The 25,458-nt window shown below is 37.6% G+C and overlaps 1 protein-coding gene across 1 annotated transcript in view; it reads left to right on the forward strand.

The window, feature by feature from the left end:
* The first annotated feature begins 137 nt into the window (after positions 1-137).
* LOC128737074 (voltage-dependent T-type calcium channel subunit alpha-1G) overlaps positions 138-25,458 on the forward strand; it is a 46,629-nt gene continuing 21,308 nt past the window's right edge. The window contains exons 1-13 of the mRNA XM_053831630.1: positions 138-529; positions 616-727; positions 795-1,026; positions 1,148-1,319; positions 9,270-9,329; positions 11,221-11,342; positions 11,707-11,861; positions 17,505-17,597; positions 18,646-18,887; positions 19,368-19,695; positions 19,760-19,936; positions 20,008-20,726; positions 22,072-22,275. Of these exons, the coding sequence (XP_053687605.1) occupies positions 138-529; positions 616-727; positions 795-1,026; positions 1,148-1,319; positions 9,270-9,329; positions 11,221-11,342; positions 11,707-11,861; positions 17,505-17,597; positions 18,646-18,887; positions 19,368-19,695; positions 19,760-19,936; positions 20,008-20,726; positions 22,072-22,275 (3,008 nt within the window). The remainder of the gene's footprint in view (positions 530-615; positions 728-794; positions 1,027-1,147; positions 1,320-9,269; positions 9,330-11,220; positions 11,343-11,706; positions 11,862-17,504; positions 17,598-18,645; positions 18,888-19,367; positions 19,696-19,759; positions 19,937-20,007; positions 20,727-22,071; positions 22,276-25,458) is intronic.

Genomic DNA, 25,458 nt, shown 5'->3' on the forward strand with positions numbered 1-25,458 from the left:
GAATACGTGTTGAACATTGTACCATTTGTTATCCGACGTAAAAGGTGTTTTCTGCTAGTTTATTAGATAATTTTTATTATTCGATTTACAGCATTATGGTTTACATCAGTTTGTGATTATTCCGAAAAAATCCCATCATGCTGTATACATCTGGTGAGACGCATATCGAAGATTATGGCAGAAAGTGCAGCTCCATTACAGATAGATTGAAGAAAGATGACAATCTGACCGAGAAGCAAAACTCAATCACGAGACGAAACCTGTCCGTTGGGTCCAAGAGTAAATCCAGCCAAAAGGATGCATTCGACGAACGGTGCAGTTCGCGGATTAGTGCAAGAGCGAAGACGAACGAATCGAGATCGTCCAGTGGAACTACAAATTCGTCGGGTAGTACCTGCAGCGATGGAGAATCGTCCTCCTCCTACGGGGAAAGCAATCTACCTTATCCGGGCTTTGTGGAATACTCGCTCAAGTACCTGCGGCAGGATACGAAGCCTCGAATTTGGTGTCTACAGCTAATCACGAATCCATATCCTTTTGAACATTGTTTTTCATTTGTGTTAAGTAATAATTTCCAAATATTTTACAATGATTTCCTTAACATAATTTAAATACGTGGTTCGAGCGAATTTCAATGCTGGTAATATTATTGAATTGCGTTACTTTGGGAATGTACCAACCATGCGTGGATGACGCATGTGTTACAAATCGGTGTAAGATTTTACAGGTAGTTAGGTGATGGTGTATTTAATCAGTCTCAAACTTAATTAATGTAACTTTTCAAATGACTGCAGATATTCGATGATATCATATTTGCCTTTTTCTCGCTGGAAATGACAATCAAAATTGTGGCCATGGGTGGATGGGGAAAGGGTACCTACCTGGCGGATTCCTGGAATCGGTTGGACTTTTTCATAGTGTTGGCGGGTGCCCTGGAGTACTTTCTGCAAGTGGAAAACTTTAATCTGACCGCAATAAGAACCATTCGTGTGCTGCGACCACTTAGAGCGATTAACCGAATTCCAAGTAAGTAACGTTACCAAGCAAGGTTTACTTACGAATATGCTGTAAAAGCTTTAACTCTAGTGCTGTTAGAAAATCTTCAAAAATCCGAACAGAAGAAACTGTTTCGATTTCATTCTTTCAGGTATGCGCATTCTTGTTATGCTTCTACTGGACACGTTGCCTATGCTTGGAAATGTGTTACTGCTGTGCTTTTTCGTCTTTTTCATATTCGGAATCGTCGGAGTTCAGTTGTGGGAAGGAATTCTTCGGCAGCGATGTGTGATAAAGCTACCGGATAACGTGTCGGCTCCTGAGTAAGTATGGCCAGAAAGTCCTAGAACAGTATGAGTTGATGTTTTAGATTTTACTTTTCCTATTACATTGTTCCCTTACAACTCAAATAATTGCTTATATCAATGCAATATTATTCGGACTGGCTTACAAAAATGTAATATAACAAACATAAAGCAAACATGTAACAGAACAGCCCCTTACTTACATTCAACCAAATGCTCCAAACATAGAATGACATCAATTCTATTGCCAACATTAATACGCTCGCAACAAGGAAATCAACACTTTTTTCGAAAGTTGTGTTTTCATGTTATGTCCAATCTATTCCTAAATTATAGCATGCCTTATTTTAACTCCATTAGAATAGTTGTTCCTATGCTTTTGTCCTTTGTAATAGGGAAGATTCGGTAGTTTTAAAAAGTTTTTCTGTTAACCTTCAGTGAATTGTTTTCTTTCAAATTAAGTGATGCGTTTTTTGACATGATAAAATTGTGTTTTCATAATAGTGAAACACTTTTTTTGAAAATACTATAACTAAAACTACCGAAAACGTCTTAAATTCTGCCAATGGTTCCTAATTCTGCGCAACGCGCATTTTCATTAAAAACTGTAATATTCTCAAATTGATAACTAAGTTTTAACTTAATTAACACATCTAGAAAGTTATGTATACATAAATTTTTTATGTATACAAAACTATCTAGATGTGTTAAATAAGTTAAAACATTGCAGGAATGCGAAAGTTTTGGCTGAAATGTGGCGGGCGCAGAATTAGGAACCATGCGCAGAATTAGGTGCATTTACGTTAATTAGTTTGGGTGTATAATAATACATTAATGTAAAAAAAACACCAATAAAATCAGAGTAAAGAACATTTTTTCGAGAATATTGCTTAACTCTATTAGACTTTAAGCGTATTATTAACTGACTTAAAGGCCTAATTGTTTTTAATGCTGATATTTTTGTATGAACTTGTAAATGGCTGGATAACGCGTTTCATCAATACCGCGCGTATCTGTAGGCATAATATACATAGACCCCGCAGTGGTTCTCAGCCACTTTTCCAGCAACTCCTACCTCTACTTCCTCACCTACCGGAATAAGAATAATCTTAGTGGAGATCGGGTAACCAACCCCGGCGGAAAGCGGTCTTATACAGTCTTCCTCGCCCCGTTACTGACAGAAAAGCTTCAGCCTACCACAAAAAAAAAACAATGACTACTGTGATTTTTTGCCCAATGTGTAGAATTTAAAATAATTTATCACCCCACCCAATGTATAGCTAATAGTTTCTTAAGTATAGTTGGTTTGGTTTTCTCTTCTTTGGTGAATGTCTTACTTGCGAAAGCTATTGGATTGTCTTCTTGGTTGGTGACTTGCGATAAAACAGTTCCACAACCGATCTCGGATGCGTCTGTATTCAATTTATTCAATTTATTTTTTTGTAAAGTCAGGGTATTGTAGTACCTTTGGCAACTTCAACCTGATGTCTTAAGTGATCAAAAGCCCTCTGACATTCTGTAGTCCATTGGTCGACTGCGTTATTTTTCAATAACTGATTTTCAACAAATTTGCGATAGTAGTTGCAAAATGCAACAAAACCACGCACATCGTCTGCATTATTCGGGACAGCGTACTTCATGATGGTCTCAAATTTAGACTCATCAGGTAATATTCACTTGCTGTTATATTATATCCTAAGTAGGTAACTTCGGTTTTCAAAAATTTACATTTTTATAAAGTTAATTGTAATTTGGACGTTCATTGAAAGCTATTTGGACTAATGTTTAAGCCAAAGGGGCCATCCATATACCACGTGGACAGTTTAGAGGGGGGTGGGGGGTATGGAAATGTCCACGCTTGTCCACGGAAGGGGGGAGGGGGTATCGTAAATGTCCACGTGGACAAGTTTTTTTTTCATACCAAAAACAGAAATTAGAAACAGAAATATTAAATTAATAATACATAACCATTGATCAGTGATTGTTTTTAGGCTCAAATAAAGTTTTATCTTCTGATGAGGCTTATGTTGACGTAAACACATGAACCGAGCATTACGGAAGGATTCGTCTTCAGAAGATTTTACGAACCGCGTCGCATCGGAAAGGTCCTGTGTTGTGTTGAAGTAGACGGAAAAGCTGAGGTGCTCTAGTTAGACAGGGATACTCTTGACGGAGAAGAATCATCAAGCAAAAGTCAAACTGTAACTCGCTGTAGGCAAGAAGTCCTAACACCTTGCATACGGATTTTAACGCTGCGAAAATTCGATAGAAAATGCACGGAAAAACCCAAATTTCCGCAGCGACTCAAAATCCGTATGCATTGTGTCGACCTTTAGACTGGAGCGTATGTTTTTTTATAAATACTGCATAAATCAAGTTGAAAACAAAATTTAGCACCATGCATTTCTGTTTTGTTAAATTCCACATAAGAAAAAAAATGTCCACGTGGACAAACAGGGAGGGGGGTAGGGGTTGAGTCAATGTCCACGCTTGTCCACGGTGGGGGACGGGGGGGTTTAAAATTGGTATTTTTCTGTCCACGTGGTATCTGGATGGCCCCAAATGGCAATCTATTGAAACGATAATGACCAAAATTGGTTGAAAACGTCGTAAATTTTCTTGAATTCTGATCCAGGAGAATTTGATGAAAACCAGGCACCAGAAATGTACTGAAATATTTTGCTCTACCGAGTTCATCCAAAAGCTATCAATTCTCGGTAAAGGGAATTTGTCGTGCAAAATCTTTTTATTAAGTTGTCAATAACTAAACGCCCAAAGTCAATAATTAAACGCCACTTGCTATCTGCATATACCGATTTGTTGGGTACTAGCAATGCTAAAGGTATCGATTGTGGAGGAAATACCTACGGACTGGTTGGATAGTCTCATATACCCCATTTACCAAAAGAGTCAGTGACTCGAATGTAACAATATTCGAGGCATTACTCTTCTTAATTCTCCATACAAAATTCTCTCTCGGATCTTGTTTCATGACCTGAGGCTGGTGCAGGAAACCTTTGGTGGCAAATACCAGTGCGGTTTTCGAGAGCGATACTCGGCGATGAACCAAATGCTCACCTTGCGACAAATTCTCGACAAATTGCGGGAATTCAACATGCATATTCTCCATTGGTTTGTAGATTTCAAAACAGCGTGCGATTCGGGCGTGACGGACTATTGAAATTGCTATTCAACATTGCATTGGAAGGTGCTTTTCGAAGGGCAGGCGTGCAGAGAAGTGGTACCGTCATCACGAAATCTCTCGTGCTCCCAGGGTTCGCGAATGACATCGATATCGTCGGTGTTTACCGCAGTGCTGTGGAAGAGGCGTACACACATCTTAAGCAGAAAGCTGCGAGGATAGGGTTTATTATAAACTCTTACAAAACGAAGTATATTGTGGCTGGTAGAGAGCATGATAGCCCAAGTAACAATTCCAAGTTTTATTACGTTCGTATAGTGGTTTTCATGACCGATTTCATAAAACCGCTGATAAAACTATGAGCTCCATTAGAACTTCTGATGACCGCTATAAAACTGCTTTCTGACCAAGTGGCCCACTCCTTAGAATGATTTCATAACCTCTATAAGCTTTCGCTGCTTGACAACCATCGCCATAATTTAATAAAGCTTTTCGCAACTTGAAAATACACCCGTGAGCAGCAAAGTTAAAGTTTTACTGTCAGATTTTTCAGTTCGACTTGGTTGATAGCGACCATCCTATCAAATATCCTATAAAATATTCAAATAATTTTAAGCAATTGCATTGGTTTGCAGCATGTGCGCATTTAATTTTATCGTGCATATTTATATGATAGATGGATAAAATCAACGCGCCTCTGAAATTTTGCGATTTTCGAAAACTGGTTGTTTAACAAAATAAATATATTCAGTTAGTCAATCCTAATTTCTAGCAAAATCATTTTAGTTGCTTCCTTTGACAGGAAAACCGATTGATAATAACTTTCTATCTGCAAAACACTTTGCTTTGATGAATTTTTGATTGCGAGCTAAAACAAAATACTAAAATAGGGCAATATAGCCTCGCATAAAAAATGATTTTGGTGTTGAACTTTAATATTCTTCATAATAGCAGCAAAAAAAACTGTTTGGTCAGGGTGTTACTGTTTTAATAGCTCTATAAAAGAGATTTATTGCGGTTTGACAAGTAACCACGATCAATTTTGATTGGTGCGCCATTTTGTATTGATACGCCACACTTGCGGTAAGTTTATTAGAGACGTGGTGCAGCCAACAAGTTTTAACGTGGTAATATAAGCAACCACAATAAGTTTACTTTACTAACAGTTTTAGGCGACATCCGTTTAGTACGTCACGCAAATTTTGACCAAAATCAGGACTTTTTGCTGACGTCTTGTAGCAACACGTCTTGGAAGAACTTTTCTGACGGACTTTGACATTTTGTATATTTTTCCAATCATTCAACATTACCTTAGATGCGAAATTTATTCCGCAAGTGGCATAAACTCTATCCTTCAGGGAGCTTTGGAGTAAGCGGCGGTATAGGTTATACGGAAGAACCTTAAAAACAGCCATGGAACCTCGGTATGAGTATGTTTATCGATTGAGTTCAGCACGAATATCAAGGGGAAACATTGCCATTGGTCTCTGGTAGCACCCCGTAGCCCCTCAGGAGTATATGCGACTGCTATTTGCGGTTGCAAAAATCTTTTAGGTAGGACTTCACTCAAGGAGCCATCAGTGGTGTGTAGCATATTATGTGAAACCTGAATGGAGAGTTCATACTAGAAGAATAAATTGAGTCCTGTTCGTACATAAATGTTAAAAAAATTTATTCAAAAAATGTAACTATTTCTTTTATAGTCCATCAGTACGTTAATTTTATAGAAGCCTTCAATAGTTGTATCTTAAAATGAAGGGTAAATTATAATTTCCCGAATAAATTTTCCATTTGAATTTTTTTTTCGTGTGACGTCACATAACTTTAATCCCCCCTCCCCCCTACGTCACAAATCGTCACGATTAGGTCAACCCCAACAAGGTGGTATTGCGCAATACCACAATAAAACCAGAGGTAATGATTAGTACCGTAATGAAACTGTTAGAAAATTCATGTAAAATCAAGTGGCTCCAGAATTGTTACTTGGGAGCCCCTCGGGTGTTAGATCTGCGGTGGTGATACATGGAAATTCTTTTGAGGTGAATGACGAATTTATTTACCTTGGTACGTTATTAACATGTGACATGTTAAAAGGCGCATATCGGCTGCCACCAGAACCTTCTAAGGATTACGTAACTAGCAGAACTTCCATAGTCTGCCACTCTGTACGGAAGACGCGCTCTATAAGATGCAAATTTTCCAGATACTCTACGCCTATGAAGCGCGGACGTTGAGAGAGAGCCACTGACGAGCTCTTGGCATTTTTGAGCGTAAGATCTTGCGATCAATTCTTGGCGGCATATTAGAAGAAGGAGTGTGGCGCAGGTGCATGACTCACGAAATTCATATAATTCATTTATATACTTGGATAAAAATGCGGATATTGTGAAGCGAATAAAACACGGCAGGATACAGTGGGCTGGCCACGTAGCTAGGATGCCGGATGAGAGGCCAACGAAAACAATATTCAGCTGAGAACCCGATAAAGGCCGCCGACTTCGAGGTAGACACCGTACCCGCTGGATGAGCGCTGTTGACAAGGATCTAGAATAGTGGGTGTTATGGGCGATTGGAGAGTGGCAATCTAAGACTGACAACCGTGGACACGACACGAGATTAGATAAGCGGATTGTCGCCGAAAAACTACAGTAAGAACTTGGTTTTTGTGATTTTTCTACACAGTTTTATCATCGTACACTCATTCTGCGAACACTTTTTTTTTATTTTGACGTAGGACTACGTCTTACCACAGGGCATCATTCCTATATTTAGATTCACGCCAGAGTCATCAAATAATGAGAGATTTTGAATGCTAGTGACTCTGTCATTTCTGAACAATTTTCAATGGAATGTGTAACAATCGATTCATAAAAGATGTCGCAATTTCATAGTAATTAGTATGGGGGTTTCGCAGCCGCAGCAGGGATGGAAAAAATCGCTTCTAGCGATCAAGATCATAGGAACGATCAGATTCAGATTCATTGACATCACTACTTACAAGCGACAAACACTTTGTCGCGATCCGCACAGATTATGACAAACCTCATGTCAGATCTTGTTCATTGCATGATTGCGTTGAGAAATATAACAGATACAGACGATTGGTTGTGTGCATCGCATGAATCGCAATACAAACAACATGTGTGACCTTTTTTCTCGCAGCTAGGTAAAATGTAACACTATGATCGACTGCTGAGACTGTTTAGAGAACAAAATCTTGTGATCAACGCTAAAGATTCACTATTTGTCATGATCTGTACGGATCGTGTTCTGTGCGTGTGGCGATAACTCATAGATTTTATCAAAATCACTGATCTTCCATCCCTGAGCCGCAGTCGTTACCGAGTCTGCTATGACAAGCGAGTGGTCGTGGGTTCGAATCTTAGTAGAATCAGGCCGTCAAGTCACTCTTAAAGCTTAAGTGTACTGGTCAGAGGTACGCATTGAGTCCTTGCCAGGGACAGCTGTAATGCATTCTATTAAATTAAAACCTTAAAATCAACATTTTCAACAAGTGTGGGTCCATCATATGGTTGATAATACATAAAGTGTTGCCAATAGTGGACCCTCTCCATGCCATACACTCTTATTTCTTTTATGGACCGGTCGTTAACCTATTGTAAACCACAGAGTTCCATAAAAGGAAAACGGACACTCCAATCTGTTTTGAAATGTAAAATGTAGAGATTTTCAACGTAAATTGATATTTTTCAGGCTTAATCGAAAGTGAGTATTTAGCATTACCAGTTCAAGATAATTTGTTGAAGAAAACAATGCAAGCACTAAAGGGTCCACTATTGGTTAATTTATCCTACGTTACCATTTAGTGGTACCCGTAGGAGATCGAAAAAAAAAATTGGAAGCGAGAAACAGTTTGAGACAAACTGACATTCTGCAACGAACGGTACAGAATCTGATTGTAAGAGCTAAACGTAAGGCGGCAAGGCCCCGCAATTCGGATTCAGCTACTAGACACAAAGTTCAGTATTCTTTCTTTATTTTATACTAATTAAACTTTAGAGAGAAAAATAATTTATTTTGTTGATATAAAATTTAATCAATTTACATGCAATCATTTTTCTTGTTTTCATTTTGTAAAACTGAATCTGAAATGAAGCTAATAACAGTAGCCTTCGAGACAACACAAAAAAAGATTTACACTCAAAATAATCCGCACATAACTAATGGAAAATTTCCATATGAAAATCCTTATGATTATTATGTGCCACATATAAACACGGTCCGCCCAGAAGTACACATGAAAATTATATGCATATGAATAGTATGTGCAAATTTTAAAGGTAAATTTTAAAAACACATAAATGGCACATAAAGTTCATTTACTCGGCATGTGGAAAAAATCTATGTGTGAAACACATAGAAACTACACGAAAAGTTTTCTCAGTGTAGGCTATTTTCACAACAAATATAACCTCTAATGATTCAGTGATGTCAGCGCCACAAGTTGTACAGGGTTTATCAGGTCTTTTGGTATAAAATCTCGATCTTGACTTGCACCAGAGTTGCTAGTCTTTTTGATGGAACGACTTGAGACAAAATTGATTCCGAATTAAAAATATCGGCATGTATAGATGAGTTATTTCGAAGATCAACTCAATTACCCACCACTAACAGTATCGCATCACAATAGGTACAGAAATACAGGCTCACATTCAATCTGCACCGCCGCATGCCACTAACGTGAATTTGTAAGATTGGGAACCAATCTGGAGTCGATGAAGCTGTTTGTCGCTGTTATTCGTTCGCTTTTCGATTAATTCAAATTGTTCTGTAAATAGTTTCTATTCCTCCCGTTTTCTTTCTAGCTTTTTCTCACAGCGCAATCTTTACTATAGAATTGTGACCCAAACGCAAAGGAAATCTGAGTAATGATATAATTTTATTGTATTATTTTTGGCTTTATTCCAATATGTGTAACATCTACCTTCTAAGTTGGAAATGTTTTGTAAGCAAATAACACCGAAGACTGTGTTCTACATTTAGGTCGGGAAGCAGTGTGCAACTTTTGAGAAAATAGATTGAAATGCATGAGTTAATATACTGCGATTTTTTCCCATAACAACTAGAGTGCAATTGAAGTGAAAACAACAGAAAACAAAAAATATCTTTCAGCAGAGGAAAAATCTTAACGGTTAGACCAGTCAAACAACTAACAATGGATGTTAACTTATACGATAATTTATACGTTCTGATCTGATTGATGTTTTTGTCATCAACTACATGGCATTGACAGCTGGCTTCTTCCTTTTTATGGTTTCAAATGGCTGAATCTCTTTGTGAGGTTGGGTTTTGATATCATTCGAATGATACTTTGAGGAAAATTATAGCAAAATATTTAACTGTAACGCCATTGTCCAATGCTATTATCCTGATCCCGATAAACTTTATGTTTCGAGGGAATTCATAAACTTTTCAACAAGCTATGTTCTTTCGTGTATTATCGATATCTTTTGTTCGGATAACCTACCGTAATGTAAATTGGATACTGAAACTAATTTCTCTTGACTTTCCTAAACTCTGTTCAACTCTATTTCAGGGCGGTTCCAGATGAATATCGAGTCCGTGTTCGCGTTAATTCGTAAGAATTTTGTGGTAGTTTTTGACGGTGCCAAACTTTGTAACGTGTTCTGTTAGAAACTGTTTTGTCGTCTTTCAGTCTTTTTTACTTGCTACAATTTCTACCAAAATTTTAATTGATATTATACTTTCGGTATACTTTCGACATCAGGTGCACAGTGCTAGATTAGAATTAATGTTTCAATGTTATATGATTTTTTTTCTGTATTCTGTACTGTACAAGATACTGTTTCCAGACGCGTAAGTTTTGTCTTTGGAAGACGTGGAAAAATACTGAAAGCATTATTTCATCTGGAATAAATATTAGGAAACAGGTGAAAATTGGATTTGCTCCGTTTTAATTAAGTTTTGCTAAAACAAAAACAATTAACGGACAAAAGAAGTTTATAACAAATTGGTAGTACAAACTGTTTTTTCGGTTGAAGAATATGTGAATTCCGAAAGTAAAAGATTAAGAGTTATTTTATTTCCCTCAATTTCGTGACTTTTCATGCCAGGTGATAAAGTGCTTGATTTGTCAGTTTTCTAATGAAAGTGCTATCTTTGTAAACATGCTTTTTCAGTGAATATTTTTTTTTTCAAAATTAAAAAAATACCAAATGCTGGTTTGCGTTTTACTAATTTAATCATCGGAGACATTGCGACAAATATGTTCCGTAATTGCCCTGTGTGTACACAATTTGGCATTAAAGTTTAGTAATAAAAAGCTAAGTTAGAAGGAAGAAGCCAGTCATCTGGTCTCATTTCACAAGTTTCACATTGAACTTGTTAACCACTTTATGACGTTATAAAATATGGTTCCCTTTACGAATAATCTATCTAAAATAAATCCTTGTTCTATTATTATAATGATTAATTTAACAAACTGTATCGATAATTTAGCAGCGTCGAGCTTACCTATTAGGAGTGCCGGTATATTTGGTGTGAGATACTTTCGTCAGCTATCTTTTTGTTTAGTTCATAGTTTCTAAATGTTTAACCCTAATATAGTATGTCTCCAACAGAATGAATGTTTCAAACCATAGGATTTGATAGACTGCATGATCCATTTACCATGTCTATTTCTCAATTTGCGTAGCGTATTTAAGATTGTTCCGTGGTGTTTCTCCGGTTGTTTCGATTTCGTTTCCACACTAATCACTTTATCGATGTTTTTTTGCATCAAATATGTATTCGCAGCATATCGTTTTACTACGAGTTTTCGAAAGAACAGGATTACATATGCTCTAAGCCAGATGATTCAGGAATGCATCTTTGCAAAAACTTACCACCGTACAGAATAGGAGCACTTGTTTGCAATGGTAAATATAAATCTGTTTTATTATTCGAGTGAGTTTCCAAATCAATCAGCACCAGGTCAAGCGTTAAACCTCAACGATTAGTGCGATGGGTGTTGGGTGGAAGCGATTGCAGTTCGCATCACACCTCAGGGGAAATTAATCCTCCATTTCGACAATTAACGGTCGATTGCACAAAATAAGGGGGTGTAGGTAATCCGTTCTTATTGCGGACAGCAGCTGCACTAGCAAATATTTATTGGCATTCGAAGGAGATCAGTTTCCATATTGTTTTTGTTAATAACTCAATATCCGAAAACTATTTGTTGTGGACGAAAAAGTTTTCAAAGTCTGTGAGAGATTATTCTGTTTAATTTTCTTGTTCCAGATTCGGCGGTACCGTTCTCGAATAACATACCAACCAGAGCCTCGTGTGTGAATTGGAATCAATATTACACCAACTGTACCCAGCTGGGAAATAATCCCTTCCAAGGAACTATATCGTTCGACAACATCGGCTTGGCGTGGGTTGCAATCTTTTTGGTAGGTTTTCAATTGAATGTTTGCTGCTCATGACTTCCCAATAGGTTACAATGGAAAAGAGTTATTTTCTATTACTTTTTGGATGGTAACATAGTAATTTGCAAAAATTAAATATTATCTAATGATTGATCAAATTATTAGTGCCACACATGCGTAACAATTTTATCAATGAATTAGTGTAATATTCACGCTTTAATCGGCAGATAAAGCTTAAATGACCCATAATTGTGTGTGACCCGTGATTGTGGACTGACTGTACATTCCATTGACCAGTGTTTGCGAAGATGTTTAATGTTTGTATTAGCTCAGTGAGCTTCACATTAAATTTATTTTCATCATGGCAAAGTGAAATTAAAAAAGTCAAAGCCTGAAATTGAAACTAATAGTTTTTATGGTCACGTTGGGTTTTATTCAACCCTCAAATGATCAACCGGGTACACCTGTACCCCTGTCGATATTTTGAGTTCCAGTTCCGAACTGTTCCTTTTAAAATATCATCAAAATTTTACGTAAATTGAAAGCTCTGGACCGTCCATTTTCTGACGTGAACCGATTCAAATGAGCATGCGTTGATATCGCGACGAGCGATCCAGTCGAGCAGACGAGTCGAGCAGTCGAATCAAGCAGTCAAGTCAGGCAGTTGAATCGAGTAGTTTTATCAAGCAGTCTGGTCGAACAGTGAAATCGAGCAGCCTAGTAGAGCAGCTGAATCGAGCTGTCAAGTCGAGTAGTTCAGTCGAGCAGTCGAGTCGATGTGACCAGTCGAGCAGTTGCGTAGAGCTGTCAAGTCGAGCAGTCGAACCGAACAGTTCAGTCAAGTAGTTCAATTGACCAGGGCAGTCGAGTAGTAAGATAGAGTAGTCGAGACGAGCAGTCAAATCGAGCAGTTGAAGCAAGCTGTCCAGTTAGCCAGTCCAATCAAGCAGTTGAGTCGAGCTGTCAAATCGAGCAGTCGAATCGAATAGTCCAGTCCAGTCTAGTCGACCAGCGAGGTGACTAAGAGACAGGGAGAGAGAGAGAGATAGAGAGAGGAGAAAGATAGAGATAGATAGATAGAGAGAGAGTGGAGAAAGATAGGAGAGAGAGAGAGAGAGAGAGAGAGAGAGAGAGAGAGAGAACGGAAACCAAAAATAGAAGAAATTCTGAACTCAGTAAAAGGGAAAAGGAACCACAAATAGAATAAAAGACAGAAAAGACGGAAAACCAGAGCATCAAAGAGGAAAGTCATCAGGAAAAACGGCACAGACAAAGACGAAAAACGAGAAGGAAAGGAGGTAAAAGGAGTAAGGAAAATACGAAAACTAGAAACGAAAAAAAAGAAAAAAGAGAAGAAATAACTGAAAACGGGAAAGTCAATAACAACACACCAGTGAAAAGCCACAGAAAAAACAGGGAAGTAATCAAGAAAAACGAATAGGAAACGAAGGAAAACGGAAAAAACGAAACAGGGAACACGTGACAGAAAAAAAGGAAAACGAGAGAAAGAGGGGAAACAAAATGAGGATAAACTGAACAGTGAAAGTTAATAATAAAAAGGAGAAAAACGGGATTGAAAAAACGGAAAAGAAAAGGAGAACGTACGACAGCCGCAGAATGGAGAAATGCGAACAGAAAAGTAGGAAAAACGAAACAGAAAAGAAAATAAAATGGGAAGAAAAATATGAAAACAGAGGACAAAAGTGATAAAATGAAAAGAAAAACAGAACGTGACAGCAAAGGAGGAAAGACAGGACTTGATAAGAGGAAGAACGGAACAGATGAACAAAAAAAAGCGAACAAAACACTAAAAACGACGAAATCCGGGAACGAAAAAAAGAAAAAAGTTAGAAAAGGGTAGAAATTGACGAAAACGAGACAGGAAAAGACGAGAAACGGGTCCGAAAACGGGGAGAAACCGAAGAAAGAAAACGGTAAGCAAAACAGAAAGAAAGAAGAGAAAAAGAAAAGTGGAAACAGTGGGTGGAAAAAATGAAAAACGAGAGATAAAACGAGGGGATACGGAACAAACAATAAGAGGAACCGGGAAAAAGAAGAATAGCGAGAGAGCAAAAAGAAGTTAAACGGGATATAAAAAGACAGAAATATTAGATAAAAACCTTTGTTATATGCTATAACCAGGAATGGTTCGATCACTTTGACTCAATTTTGTTTCATTTAAGAGTACCGTCTCAGCCGAGCAAAATTTGATAAAGTGATATATGAGGCATTTATAGAACAAGTTATTATCTACAATTTTGCTGGATAAAGTTTTGCTGTATCTTTTGTAGTTACGGCGCTACAATGCTAGTAACTCTTTAGTGACTAAATGAACGATCATTTAGTTAATAAAGAGGTACTAGCATTGTAGCACCGTACATACAAAAGAGACAGCGAAACTTTATTCAGCAAAATTGTAGATAATAACTTGATCTATAAATGATTCATATATCACATTGTCAAATTTTGCTCCGCTCAGACGGTACTGTTAAATGAATCAAAATTGAGTCAAAGTGATCGAACCATCCTTGGCTATAACAAAGGTAAAAACGGAAAAAGGAACAGAAAAAGAAGAAAAAAATAAATCAGACCAGGTAAAATTGAAGAGAATAAGTCGAAAAACGGTGGATAAAAAGGGAAAGCGAAGTGGAAAGGGAAAACAGAATAAAAGACAGAATAGAGGGAAAACCAGAATGTCGAAAAGGAAAGTTATCCAAGAAAACGGCACAGACGAAGACAAAAAACGAGAAGGAAAGGAGATAAAAAGAGTAAGGAAAATACGAAAGCTAGAAACGGAAAAAAGGGAAACAGAGAAGAAGAAACTGAAAACGGGAAATAAAATAACAAAAAACGAGTAAAAAGCATGACAAAAAAAGAAAAACTGGAACAAGAAACGAAGGAAAACGGAACAAAAATTGAGAGAGATTAAGACGAAAAATGTTTTAGTTTCAAGTCAAAGTTTGTGTTCACTTTTGTGTCTATGTCCGGTTTGAAGTACAATTTTAAGTTCAAGTTAGTCCAAATTCAAGTCTAATGTAATTCCAATATTAGAATCAATTGGTTGGTGTTAGGTCAGTCCGTTGCACAAGTTATAAGGTTTAAAAAAGTGAGTTAAGGACAGCAAACGACCAAGTTTATCCTAAGCTACATTTTACTCTAATCAGATTGTTGCATACAACCATAGATATGAGATGGTTTTGTCACTTGGTTAGCTCTGAACTTCAACTTAATTTCGTATCCAATTCCAAGTCTAATTCAATGCTAATATCAAATAAAATTTCAAATTCTGTTTTAAGTCCGATTTCATGTCTAATTCCAAATAAAGTTTTCAGTTAAAATTACTCTAAATTCAACACTATTTTCTGGGCGAGTTCGAAGTCTAATTTCTAGTCGAACTTCAACTTTCATTTTCAATTCAGTTGCACCCGAAAGACCGGAGTGTTCAGCCAAATCGGCCGGTATTTTTGTGATCAGTAATAATAGATTCATCATCCTACGATTACTCCGTTTTGCTAGGGCAAAACATTCTTCTGAAAGATCTGGTGCCTCACCTTTTGTATATGCCTTGGCATGTCAGTAAAGATTCTAAGTATGCTGCTTCTAAAGTGCGAGGGGGTATCCGATAAATCGTTGACTTTTGAGAACGGTTTTAAGTCCTCGGCGAACGGAAGCCCAAGTCATTAAAATAAATATTAAGAAAAACCAACGGTCCGAAATGACTGCCTTATGGAGCTTCAGATGAGACGATTCGGCAGATACGACTTGAAGCACTGGAGAAGCGGACCTCCCATACCGAGTTTGTCCAGTTTTGCGACGGTGATTTGATGATAGAGCTTGTCTGTCTGTCTGCCTGGGATCTTGGGCTTGGGCTTGAATCCGTTTTGCTCATCGGCGGTGTAGTGTTAGGCGAACGAAGAGATTGGCACAATCACAACGTACAGTGGTTCATAAGGGCGAAAAGTGGAACTTTTTCCCTAGCGTCTTAAGTTTTCATTTTAGCGTTAAAAATCTTCAGCACTTTTGTTCTTATGAATACCCTCCCATATTCTAAAAGCGTCTAAAGTTAGTTGTCATTTACTGTACTAAAATCAAAAAAATAACTTTTTTGTGATAGGAAATATAGACATAGTTTCTTCGGTAAAGTTGTGAAAAATGTGAAAACAAGCAACTATGCTGAAGAAATAAAAATTTCTATCTCTTCCGAGTGCATAACTATAGAGAATTTTCTTTAAATGTTCTTTGAAAATTAGTTGTTCTTACTTAGCTTTTGTTAGTTGCATTTTATAAGAACGCATTCAAGCTTAACTTTTCCATAGCTTCACTAGCCTATGGGGTAAAATGGGGCAAGTGGATTTATGAAATCAGTACTTCATCTTAAAACTTAGGTCGAGTACAGGTATACCTCGATAATACGTACATCTTTGCTTCGTTTAGCGTACGTTTTATCGAAATGTACGTATTATCGAATCACAATTTCGGGTTTTGAAGCATTGTTGTACAGTCGTATTTCGTTTGTTGGGTCACCGCCTCGGCCCAACCACCTATATAAGAATACGGCAAGCATACGTTTATGTTCTGCAAAAACGTGAGTTTTGGTGCTTCGGTAGTTGCCTAGAACAATATGTTTTTGTAAAATGCAACTAACAAACACTAAGTATCAAACATTAATTTTTGAAAAACTTTTAAAGAAAATGTACTTTAATTCTGCACTCGGAAGAGATAGAAATTTAATTTCTTCAGCAAAGTTGCTTGTTTTCACATTTTTTACAAATTTGCCGAAGAAACTATGTCTATATTTGCAATCAGAAAAAAGTTATTTTTTATTTTTATTATTATTTTATTTTTATTCAGACAATTTCAGATTATGGGAGGGTATTCCTACAAACAAAAGCTTCGAAGAGAATATATTGCCAAAATGAAAGCGAAAAACGGTAGAAACAAGCTGTAGTTGTCTACGTTTCTTTTGTTACGCTTTATATGTATTGGAAATATGGAAGTGGATTTCCAAGCAAGAGGAAAGATAACGGAGTTAATCGATGACCCAATAGATGTCGAATTAGAGCAACTATATATTTCTTTAAAAAGACTGAAGGGATATCTGTCTGGTACACTGGAGGTCGAGCTTTTTACCGTGAATGCGGCCAGTTTAATCACAGAATCGTCAATGGTTAGGTTAGTGAGAGAATCGCCGAGATTGGGGTCTGCGGTCTAGTGCATTAAATCGTTCTGTTTCAGATAACCTTTCATTTACAAAGACATTGGACTATTTCCGCGGAAACAGTTGGCAAACCTTATCCAAATTTGTAGTAGTGTCGTTTCCAAGGAATATGGCTGTTGGCAGACCGTTGTTGGTTTCCGTTGGGCACTTACAAGCGCTTGTTGAGAGCCAGCTAATGGTTTCACAGTGATTGGGTCTTATACCTTGAGTGCCCTCTCAAAGCATCCTTTCTTTGAATTTAAGGCGGCGTTACGTAGCGTTTATCCAGAGCAGATACGGCTCAATACGTATCGTATTTTTAGGCACGTCGCTGTCAACGATATAATTTAAAAACCAAGTAGTATCCACTTTCATTGGAGATTTTGCTTAGCAGATGTTTATAAGTGTCCAAAACCAAACTAACAAGCTAATTATAACGCACTATTCAAAAGCTTTTTTTATACTTTTAGGTTATCTCACTTGAAGGTTGGACTGACATCATGTACTATGTTCAAGATGCGCACAGTTTTTGGGATTGGATTTATTTCGTGCTGTTAATTGTGGTAAGTAATTGTGTCAAAGGGAGTCAATTTGCTGGTTCAGCTAATTGAAAGAAATGAAAATTGGAGAGATTTACTGGGTTTTCGACGTTAGGCATACGGACATTAGGCATACGGATTTTAGTCATACGGACATTAGACAAATTGGTGATAGGTATAGTGTAAGATAGGCATTATGGAAGTTATGAACGGTATCCAGCTTTTTACGAGCCATAATGGCGGACGTGTTCGTAATATTTGAACAGCATTTTTGATATTTCCCTAATACATCGCACGTTTTTTTCCGTACATTCCTTTAGTTTTACCGTGAACGCGCGGAAAGAAAACGTGCGATGTATTAGGTAAATGTCAAAAACGCTGTCCAAATAGTACGAACACGTCCGCCATTATGGCTCGTAAAAAGCTGGATACATTATGGATGATAGGCCTAATAAACGGTAGGCATAACGGACGATAGGCGTAATCGACAATAGGCATCATGGACGTTAGGCATAATTTACAAAACTTCACTTTCTTATGAATACAACTTAACAGATTTTTTTTTGACATAACATTGTTTGACTGAAGTTTTTGGAGCGTCTTAGTAGAATACGGAACCTAAAATTAAAAAAGAAGAAAACTTATCCAATTTAATTCTACTATGTATATTTTATTCACGACAGATACGTATTTCGCCTACGACTTGCAGGCTTCCTCAAAGTTCGAAAACAGACACTGAGGAAGCCTGCAAGTCGTAGGCGAAATACGTATCTGTCGTGAATAAAATATACATAGTAGAATTAAATTGGATAAGTTTTCTTCTTTTTTAATTTTAGATAACATTGTTTGGCATAACGTGGTGTTTTCCATAAAAACGTTGCTATAAACATAAGAGACCATTTGGCATAACGACCATTCGGCGTGATTCCGTAAAATTTTTTTATGGCAACCCGATCTATTTAGGTTTATACACTTTGTTAGGTCTACCCATTCTTGTTAGTTTTTCCTAGTCCTCGCTATTTTTCAATTTTTTATCTATTCATTTTCTAATAGTCTAAATCCCTTATTACAGATCGGATCATTTTTCATGATCAACCTGTGCTTAGTTGTCATCGCGACGCAATTTTCGGAGACCAAAAAACGAGAAATGGAACGGATGCGGCAGGAGCGTGCCCGGTTCACATCGACCTCGACACTGGCGTCCAGTACGAACAATTCGGAGCCCACGACCTGCTACGCGGAGATCGTGAAATACATCGCCCATCTGTACAGGCGCCTCAAGCGACGCATTATTAAGAAGTTACGATTGTATAAGTATGAATGTCCTGCTATTATGACGTATTCACTAGTGAACTCTATAGTTTCGATGTGCACACAATGGCACTTAACTTCACAAATTTAGTGAGAATTTTGGAACTGCATCTGCGACCCTGTAGTGTGCTTGAGACCACTGGCGCAAGCTGAGAATATAAGCATTGTTGTAGTCCTTTTATGGTTGTTGTAAATATTAAATAGAAGATCAGTTATTGTTTTTGTGCTGATTGTTGCTTAGTTGGAGCTGTTAGATTGGAATTAAAATGTAAATTAACTGCTTATCAAAGTTTTTTTTGAAAAAATTTTCGCGCTATTTTGCGGTTAAATTTCTAAAAATCGGATACAATATTAAATCCTACTGAATGAATACTCAAATAGGAGAAAAAGACATTATTATTTACTTAATTCTCTTGATTTTAGTGAATGTACCCAGTATAAGAGTAAAAAGGCTTCATTTAATACTGCCGTGTTGTTCCACAGGTACCAATATCAGCATAAAAAGGAAGGATTGTTGCCCCACACTCCGGAGACGTTAACATTGTCACCGAACAGGATTAAGGCCCACCATCCAAAGTGTCCCAAGATGCAAAATGCACCTAAAAACTATCGCGATGACATTTCATCAAGTTCCATTCTACCGAAGGGCATTAAAAATGCATCCGGTAGCGATAAACACTCTTCATCGGACGTTTCGGAAATGGTCTCCGCTGAAAATACGAAGAATAATGCGTTGAATAATTGCGCTTCTTATGCAAGCCTTGAAGACACCCAAAAGTTAGTCCTGCTGCAAATCCCGAATGGTGAAAATGTGCGTGTTTTCGGTAGCCCCTTTGCCATTTTGCCAGTTTACTAATGTTATACTATACTTTTAGAATCAAAACGTATCAAACACCTTCAGCCCGCTGTCAGCAGGTAGAAGAAGATCATCGGTTATGTTTAATGAGTGCGTTGTACATCATATGCCTCCAACCATTCCAGAACCAACAGCCGATAAGAATGTGTATTGTTTAGAAAAAATGACACAAACCAGTGATAGCGGAATTTGGCAGGTGGTTTGATCTGATTTACATCTTTTTTTTTCTCTCTCTCTCTAAAATGCTCATTTACATTATATTTTAAGGTTAACTTACCAGCGTCCATCCAGACGATGACGTCTGCTATCAGCGACTACTCCGACCTATGCCTGACGGATGCCATGACATGCCAGGAACTGCTCGCGTTTTCGGTTGCATTTTCTGCCGCATTGCCGACCGGTCATACGACATTGGAGTCCTTCTATTCTTCGTTGATCAGAAATCGAACGCACGAGAAAAACAGCAGCAAATTGTCACCGGATGTCAACATTTCCAACATCCACGAGTACGGCGAGAAACCGGTGTCGCAAAAATCATCGCCAAGTATAGCGAACTGTTTACCGCAGAACGCGGCAAACATAAACAACATCAACAATGAAGAGTTTAACTGTTGTTACGAACTGTACCAAAATACTGGCACACCGGAAAAGGATAAAACTTCCCATTCCAAAGTGTATTATTGTATAGCGGGTACCTTCAGGAGTATAAGAACCAGTTTACGTTATGTTCGATCCTGTATAAGAGCCCTAGTGGAGCACAAATACTTTCAGCAGGGCATCCTGCTGGCCATTCTGATCAATACGTTGTCAATGGGTATCGAATACCACGATCAGCCCGAGGAACTGACCGCGATCGTGGAGACAAGTAATATCGTATTTTCTGCGATTTTCGCCGTGGAGATGGTACTGAAAATTATTGCCGAAGGTCCGTTCCGTTATGTCGCAAACGGTTTCAATGTTTTCGATGGCGTTATTGTTATTTTGAGGTGAGTTGTAGATGTAACCTAGATTTTCCTTACCCGATTCGAGTACCAATAGTTACTATCACCAGCGTGGGTGTACTCCATTCGGCATACGGACGATAGGTATAAATACATTAGGCATGTTGGACGATAGGCACAATGGTTATCTATGAAAATTCATGCCAAATTATTTTATGGCAAACGACGCTATGCCAAACAACTTTATGCCCAAATGTATTTATTTTAAAAGGGCGACCCTCATTGTTCTCATTGTATTCTGTTATGCCTAATGTTCGCAAGCCTAAAGTCCGTATGCCTAACGTCCGTATGCTAACCCAATGCTAAATGCTTGAATATGGACGTAAAATTAAACTTGGAATTAAACTTGAAATTGTACTTAGAATTAGGTGCAAAATAAGACTGGAAATTGTACTTGAAATGCAATGAAATTGAGTTTGAAATTGAAATTAAATCAAACTTGATATTGCCCTTAAAATTAAGCTTAAAATTGGACCTAGGCTTACACTTTACTTTGGCATGCACTTTGACGTGAAATCGGACCTAATTTTGGACCAATTTAGATTCCAAATTAAACTGAAGGTGGACTTAAAATTGAACTCAAAGCTGGACTACAATTGGGACTTCAAATCTGATTTAAAATTTAATAGGAAATTTAACTCAAGTCCAAATTGAACATAAAATGAGCTTAAAGTTGGATGAGAAATTTAAAGTTGGATGTGAAATTTAACTAAATTAGATTTAAAACTTTCCTTCAAATTGAACTGTTTTGGGACGAACCAACCAACGGTTGAAAGCCCCATCAAATAGTAAATAAATAAATAAAATTGAACTGTGTGTTGAACTTAAAATTGAACCCGAAGTTGGACCTAAAATCGGCATGATATTGGACATAAGCTTGATCCAATTCAAATTAGCAACGTAATTACAAATTGAACTGGAAGTTGCAATAGGACTTGAGATACGGCATGAAATTGGACTTGAAATAGCTTAGTTTAGGTAGACTACCCGGACGCGACATGAAATTGGACTTGAAAAAGCTGAATCTGAAATTTGTTTTTTCTCAACGACGTCATTTTGCCGTTAAATGACACCACCTGGTGGTTTAAATTTTGATAAATTCTGCGGTACCGATTTGAGTTTTCGTGAAAGATGACTGTGTCGATTGCTTTATGAATTTGATTTGATTTGATTTGATCATTATCTGCCTGGCGAAAATAGAAATTTCAATTCAAACTCTAACATCATGTAAACAAACCACCAGGTGCTGTCAAAAAAGTGAGGTTAGGAACTCCTGTTCGATGGTCTATTAACTTCGTGTGGTTGTTGTTTTTCTTTGTTTTTTTTTCAGCGTCGTCGAACTGGGTCAAGCTTATCTCGGAGAGGGTCAGGGAAGCTCCGGGCTGAGTGTCCTGCGGACGTTTCGTTTGCTGCGAATCCTGAAACTGGTACGATTTATGCCGAATCTACGCCGGCAGCTTTTCGTGATGCTCAGAACAATGGACAATGTTGCGATATTTTTTTCGTTGTTAATACTGTTTATCTTCATATTCAGGTGAGTTTCGGTGGATTTTGCGAGACCATACTAACTTAACCATTACCGTAAACATAAATCAGTAAATAGTTCCTAATAATTAGAAGCTTTAACTGAAAATTCATGGTAATTTTATCGACAATAATGGACCGAATCCGATTTAACTTGAAAGTTAGGCGTTCAAACTACCACTTTTCTCAAATTGGTTATTTAATTAATTCAACCAATAAAAATGTATCGATATTGTTTTCATGTGAGAAATATTACGTTCTGAAATTTATTGTACATTTCACGGTTGGATAGACTTTCGGGTATGGGTGACAAAACCGGGATTTTCCGAGTCTCATTGCAGATTCTGCCAAGACCAAATGTTGTGCCTTATTTAGCCCTTCATGTTATGATGGCTTGATCGATTTATTTGTGCTCAATTGCTAACAATTTTTACTACGCAATTTGGAAAGAAATATTGAAATAAAAGCTTTTCACGAAAGCGGAGATATTATGGGTCTATTAGTTGTGTCGGGAATAAAATTTAGAGAACAATTAGAATTACGACTAACAATAATGGCGAAATAATTCAGACAAATCTAATCACAAGCTTGATTAAAGGGAGTTGCCGTCGATTTTTTAGAATATTGCTTATTTTGACATCAATTCTATAATGACCAAAGGATAAGTGGATGAAAAAATACCATACACCTAGGTGTTTCAGCAAGCCTCCGGAACAATATAAGATGTAAGCAGATGCGACTCCTCAAAGCATAGTTTTCATGCACCTTTTCCTTGAAAACAAATGGAGCTTTTTTCAAACGTCAAACCTTTTGTTTATTTTCCAATTAGGCATTGGGGGCAGATAGCTTTTGAGCTTCATTGGTAAAACACAGGATCAATATAGGAAATTCAAGTATTCTCCAAACATCTAGTAACAAAACAAATTGAAAGTTTGATCCAATAAGTTGCTTAGTTTCGTGAAAAACGTTCGGAAAACATCAATTTAAAGGAGTAGCGTCTGTCTGCATCGAGTCTGCTCCGAGTCCGAGGGCCAATGCAATACTTTGCTACACTCAACTACTTCCCTCGGCTGGATCGGTCTAAAATCTATATCAAAATAAGCGTAATAATCTATCAAATTGAAATCCGAAATGAAAAACTAGGTTTTTTTTTATTGTTCGACGGCTTTCTTTATAGTTGGTTGTCTAATTTAGAGTGAAAACAATTCCAGAAAATGTAATTGAAAAAAGGTAGATATAAAACTGAAAATTGGAACTATATTTAGGAACAAAGAATCATATACAAGCAGAATTAAATTTTAATAAAATTTTTGGTTTCAATTTTATCATTTGTTTCTCAACTGTCTACCCTGTTTGCGAGTGCATTTCTATGCAAGCTTGCATACAATTAATGAGATGCTGAGAAGTGGAAAGAGAATACGTTTATCGCTTCGCTATTAGTTCAAAATCAAGCCGCACCGAGCGTGGCTGACAGATCTACGTCCGGCTTGACCGTGTTAACACACACGATTTTAACTAACGGTGCACGCTTGGTATGCCTTTGAGCTCATGACAAATAGACGAATAGAATCAAAAACAGTTGCTAAACACTTCTTCGGGTTAACTACGATGTCGTTCACGACGTACTACCCGGTTGTAAAGAAAGTGACTCCTGATAGTAGGAGGAACCTGGAGGTGCATTAGTATTTGACCACCAAATTTACATTGTTGAAGATGATGAATGGCTTCGGTGGCTTCTTTGAGAATACCAGACGAGGCTAGATTGCTATTGGACCGACCATCTCCGGCAGCAGCTATCAATTGTCGATCGGTATTGCCACGCATTATAAAATAGCAACTTGACGAAGCCTTTTGTGTGATTCGATTGAACTCGACAATCCACTCAAATCCGAACACAGCACTGTGTACCATCCAGCGTAGACTGAATCAGTTTGATGAGTTTCCTGGGGCAGCTGTTCTCGTTCATGATTTTTTATAGTTTTTTTCGGTAGATTGTATCATATGCGGCTTTGTAGTCAACGAATAAATGGCGAACGAACAATTAGCCGGCGTAGACAATATTCGCCTCTATTCTACAATCTACATACCGATCGGAGCCGGATCCGATCAGAAATTGTGCTTCGATCGGAATACATCGTATGCTATGATACACGTCGATCGGGACGTTTCTGATCGGAACGAGTCCGATCGGAATGCAGAATCGAGGCGAATAATTTTAATAAGCTTCGCTCTGATGCCATCTTTCCCAGCCGATTTTTTGTTCTTTTGCTGCATGATGGCCTCCTTATCTTCCCTATCGTTAGGGCTGGCACTTCTTTTCCGTTTGTTGCCGCCATGGTTCTCCCCCTGGGCGCAATTCAGGTGGTCTATGAAGTGCTGCTTCCACTGTTCGGTCATCTCACGATCGTCCGTCAGAATACTGCCTTTCTTATCCCGCCACATTTCGGCTCGAGGTCAATCCCGGTTTAGTGGCCACGTCTCTCACGCCGAGGACCCTGGTTCGAGACATGTTCACGGCAAAATAAAAATGACGTGATCCATTTTTATAAATTTAAAAATAGATTTTTTTTTGCTGCATAAGGGTTGATGAGACGTTGATTAAGCGACTGGAAAAGCATTGCAAAACTATTTCTCATTCTAAAAAAAGAATTGACAGCTTACGCAAATTGGTTATTTAAGAGCGCTCAAAAGCCTCTAATAAGCTTCATTGCAGCTTCGAAAGCAGCTAGTAACAAGCCCGAAGTTTGATAAAATCACCAGATTGAGATGTTTAAGAGCTGAAAAAAGGTTTTTATTTCTAAACCTTAGCTCAGCCACTGGTTGAATAAAATCAGCTATAAAAGTGTTTGATCAGCCTGAAACGGTTACTTGCGAAAAGTTATGAGTAGGCAGAAGGGAGATAAATATTATAATAGAACTTAAAAGGCTAAATATTCGCGTTTTATTAATTTTTGACAAAGTTTCTTTAGAAGCTGCTTAACGTTCTATGCAGCGAACTCAAGGCAACTTTAAAATTCGGTTGATTGCTACAAGTGAAGCTGGTTAGCAAGCTGTAGATCTATAGACATAAAAATTGTAACCTACCTTAGACACCATTATCCGAACTGTTGGTTACTTTTAAGTTGCATGTTGAACTTTCAAGTTGCTACAGATGTTAACGGTACTTTATTGAGAATGAAGTTCAGATTACAAA

Source organism: Sabethes cyaneus, chromosome 1 (genome assembly GCF_943734655.1).
Source record: "Sabethes cyaneus chromosome 1, idSabCyanKW18_F2, whole genome shotgun sequence".
In the NCBI taxonomy this organism is placed as follows: domain Eukaryota; kingdom Metazoa; phylum Arthropoda; class Insecta; order Diptera; family Culicidae; genus Sabethes; species Sabethes cyaneus.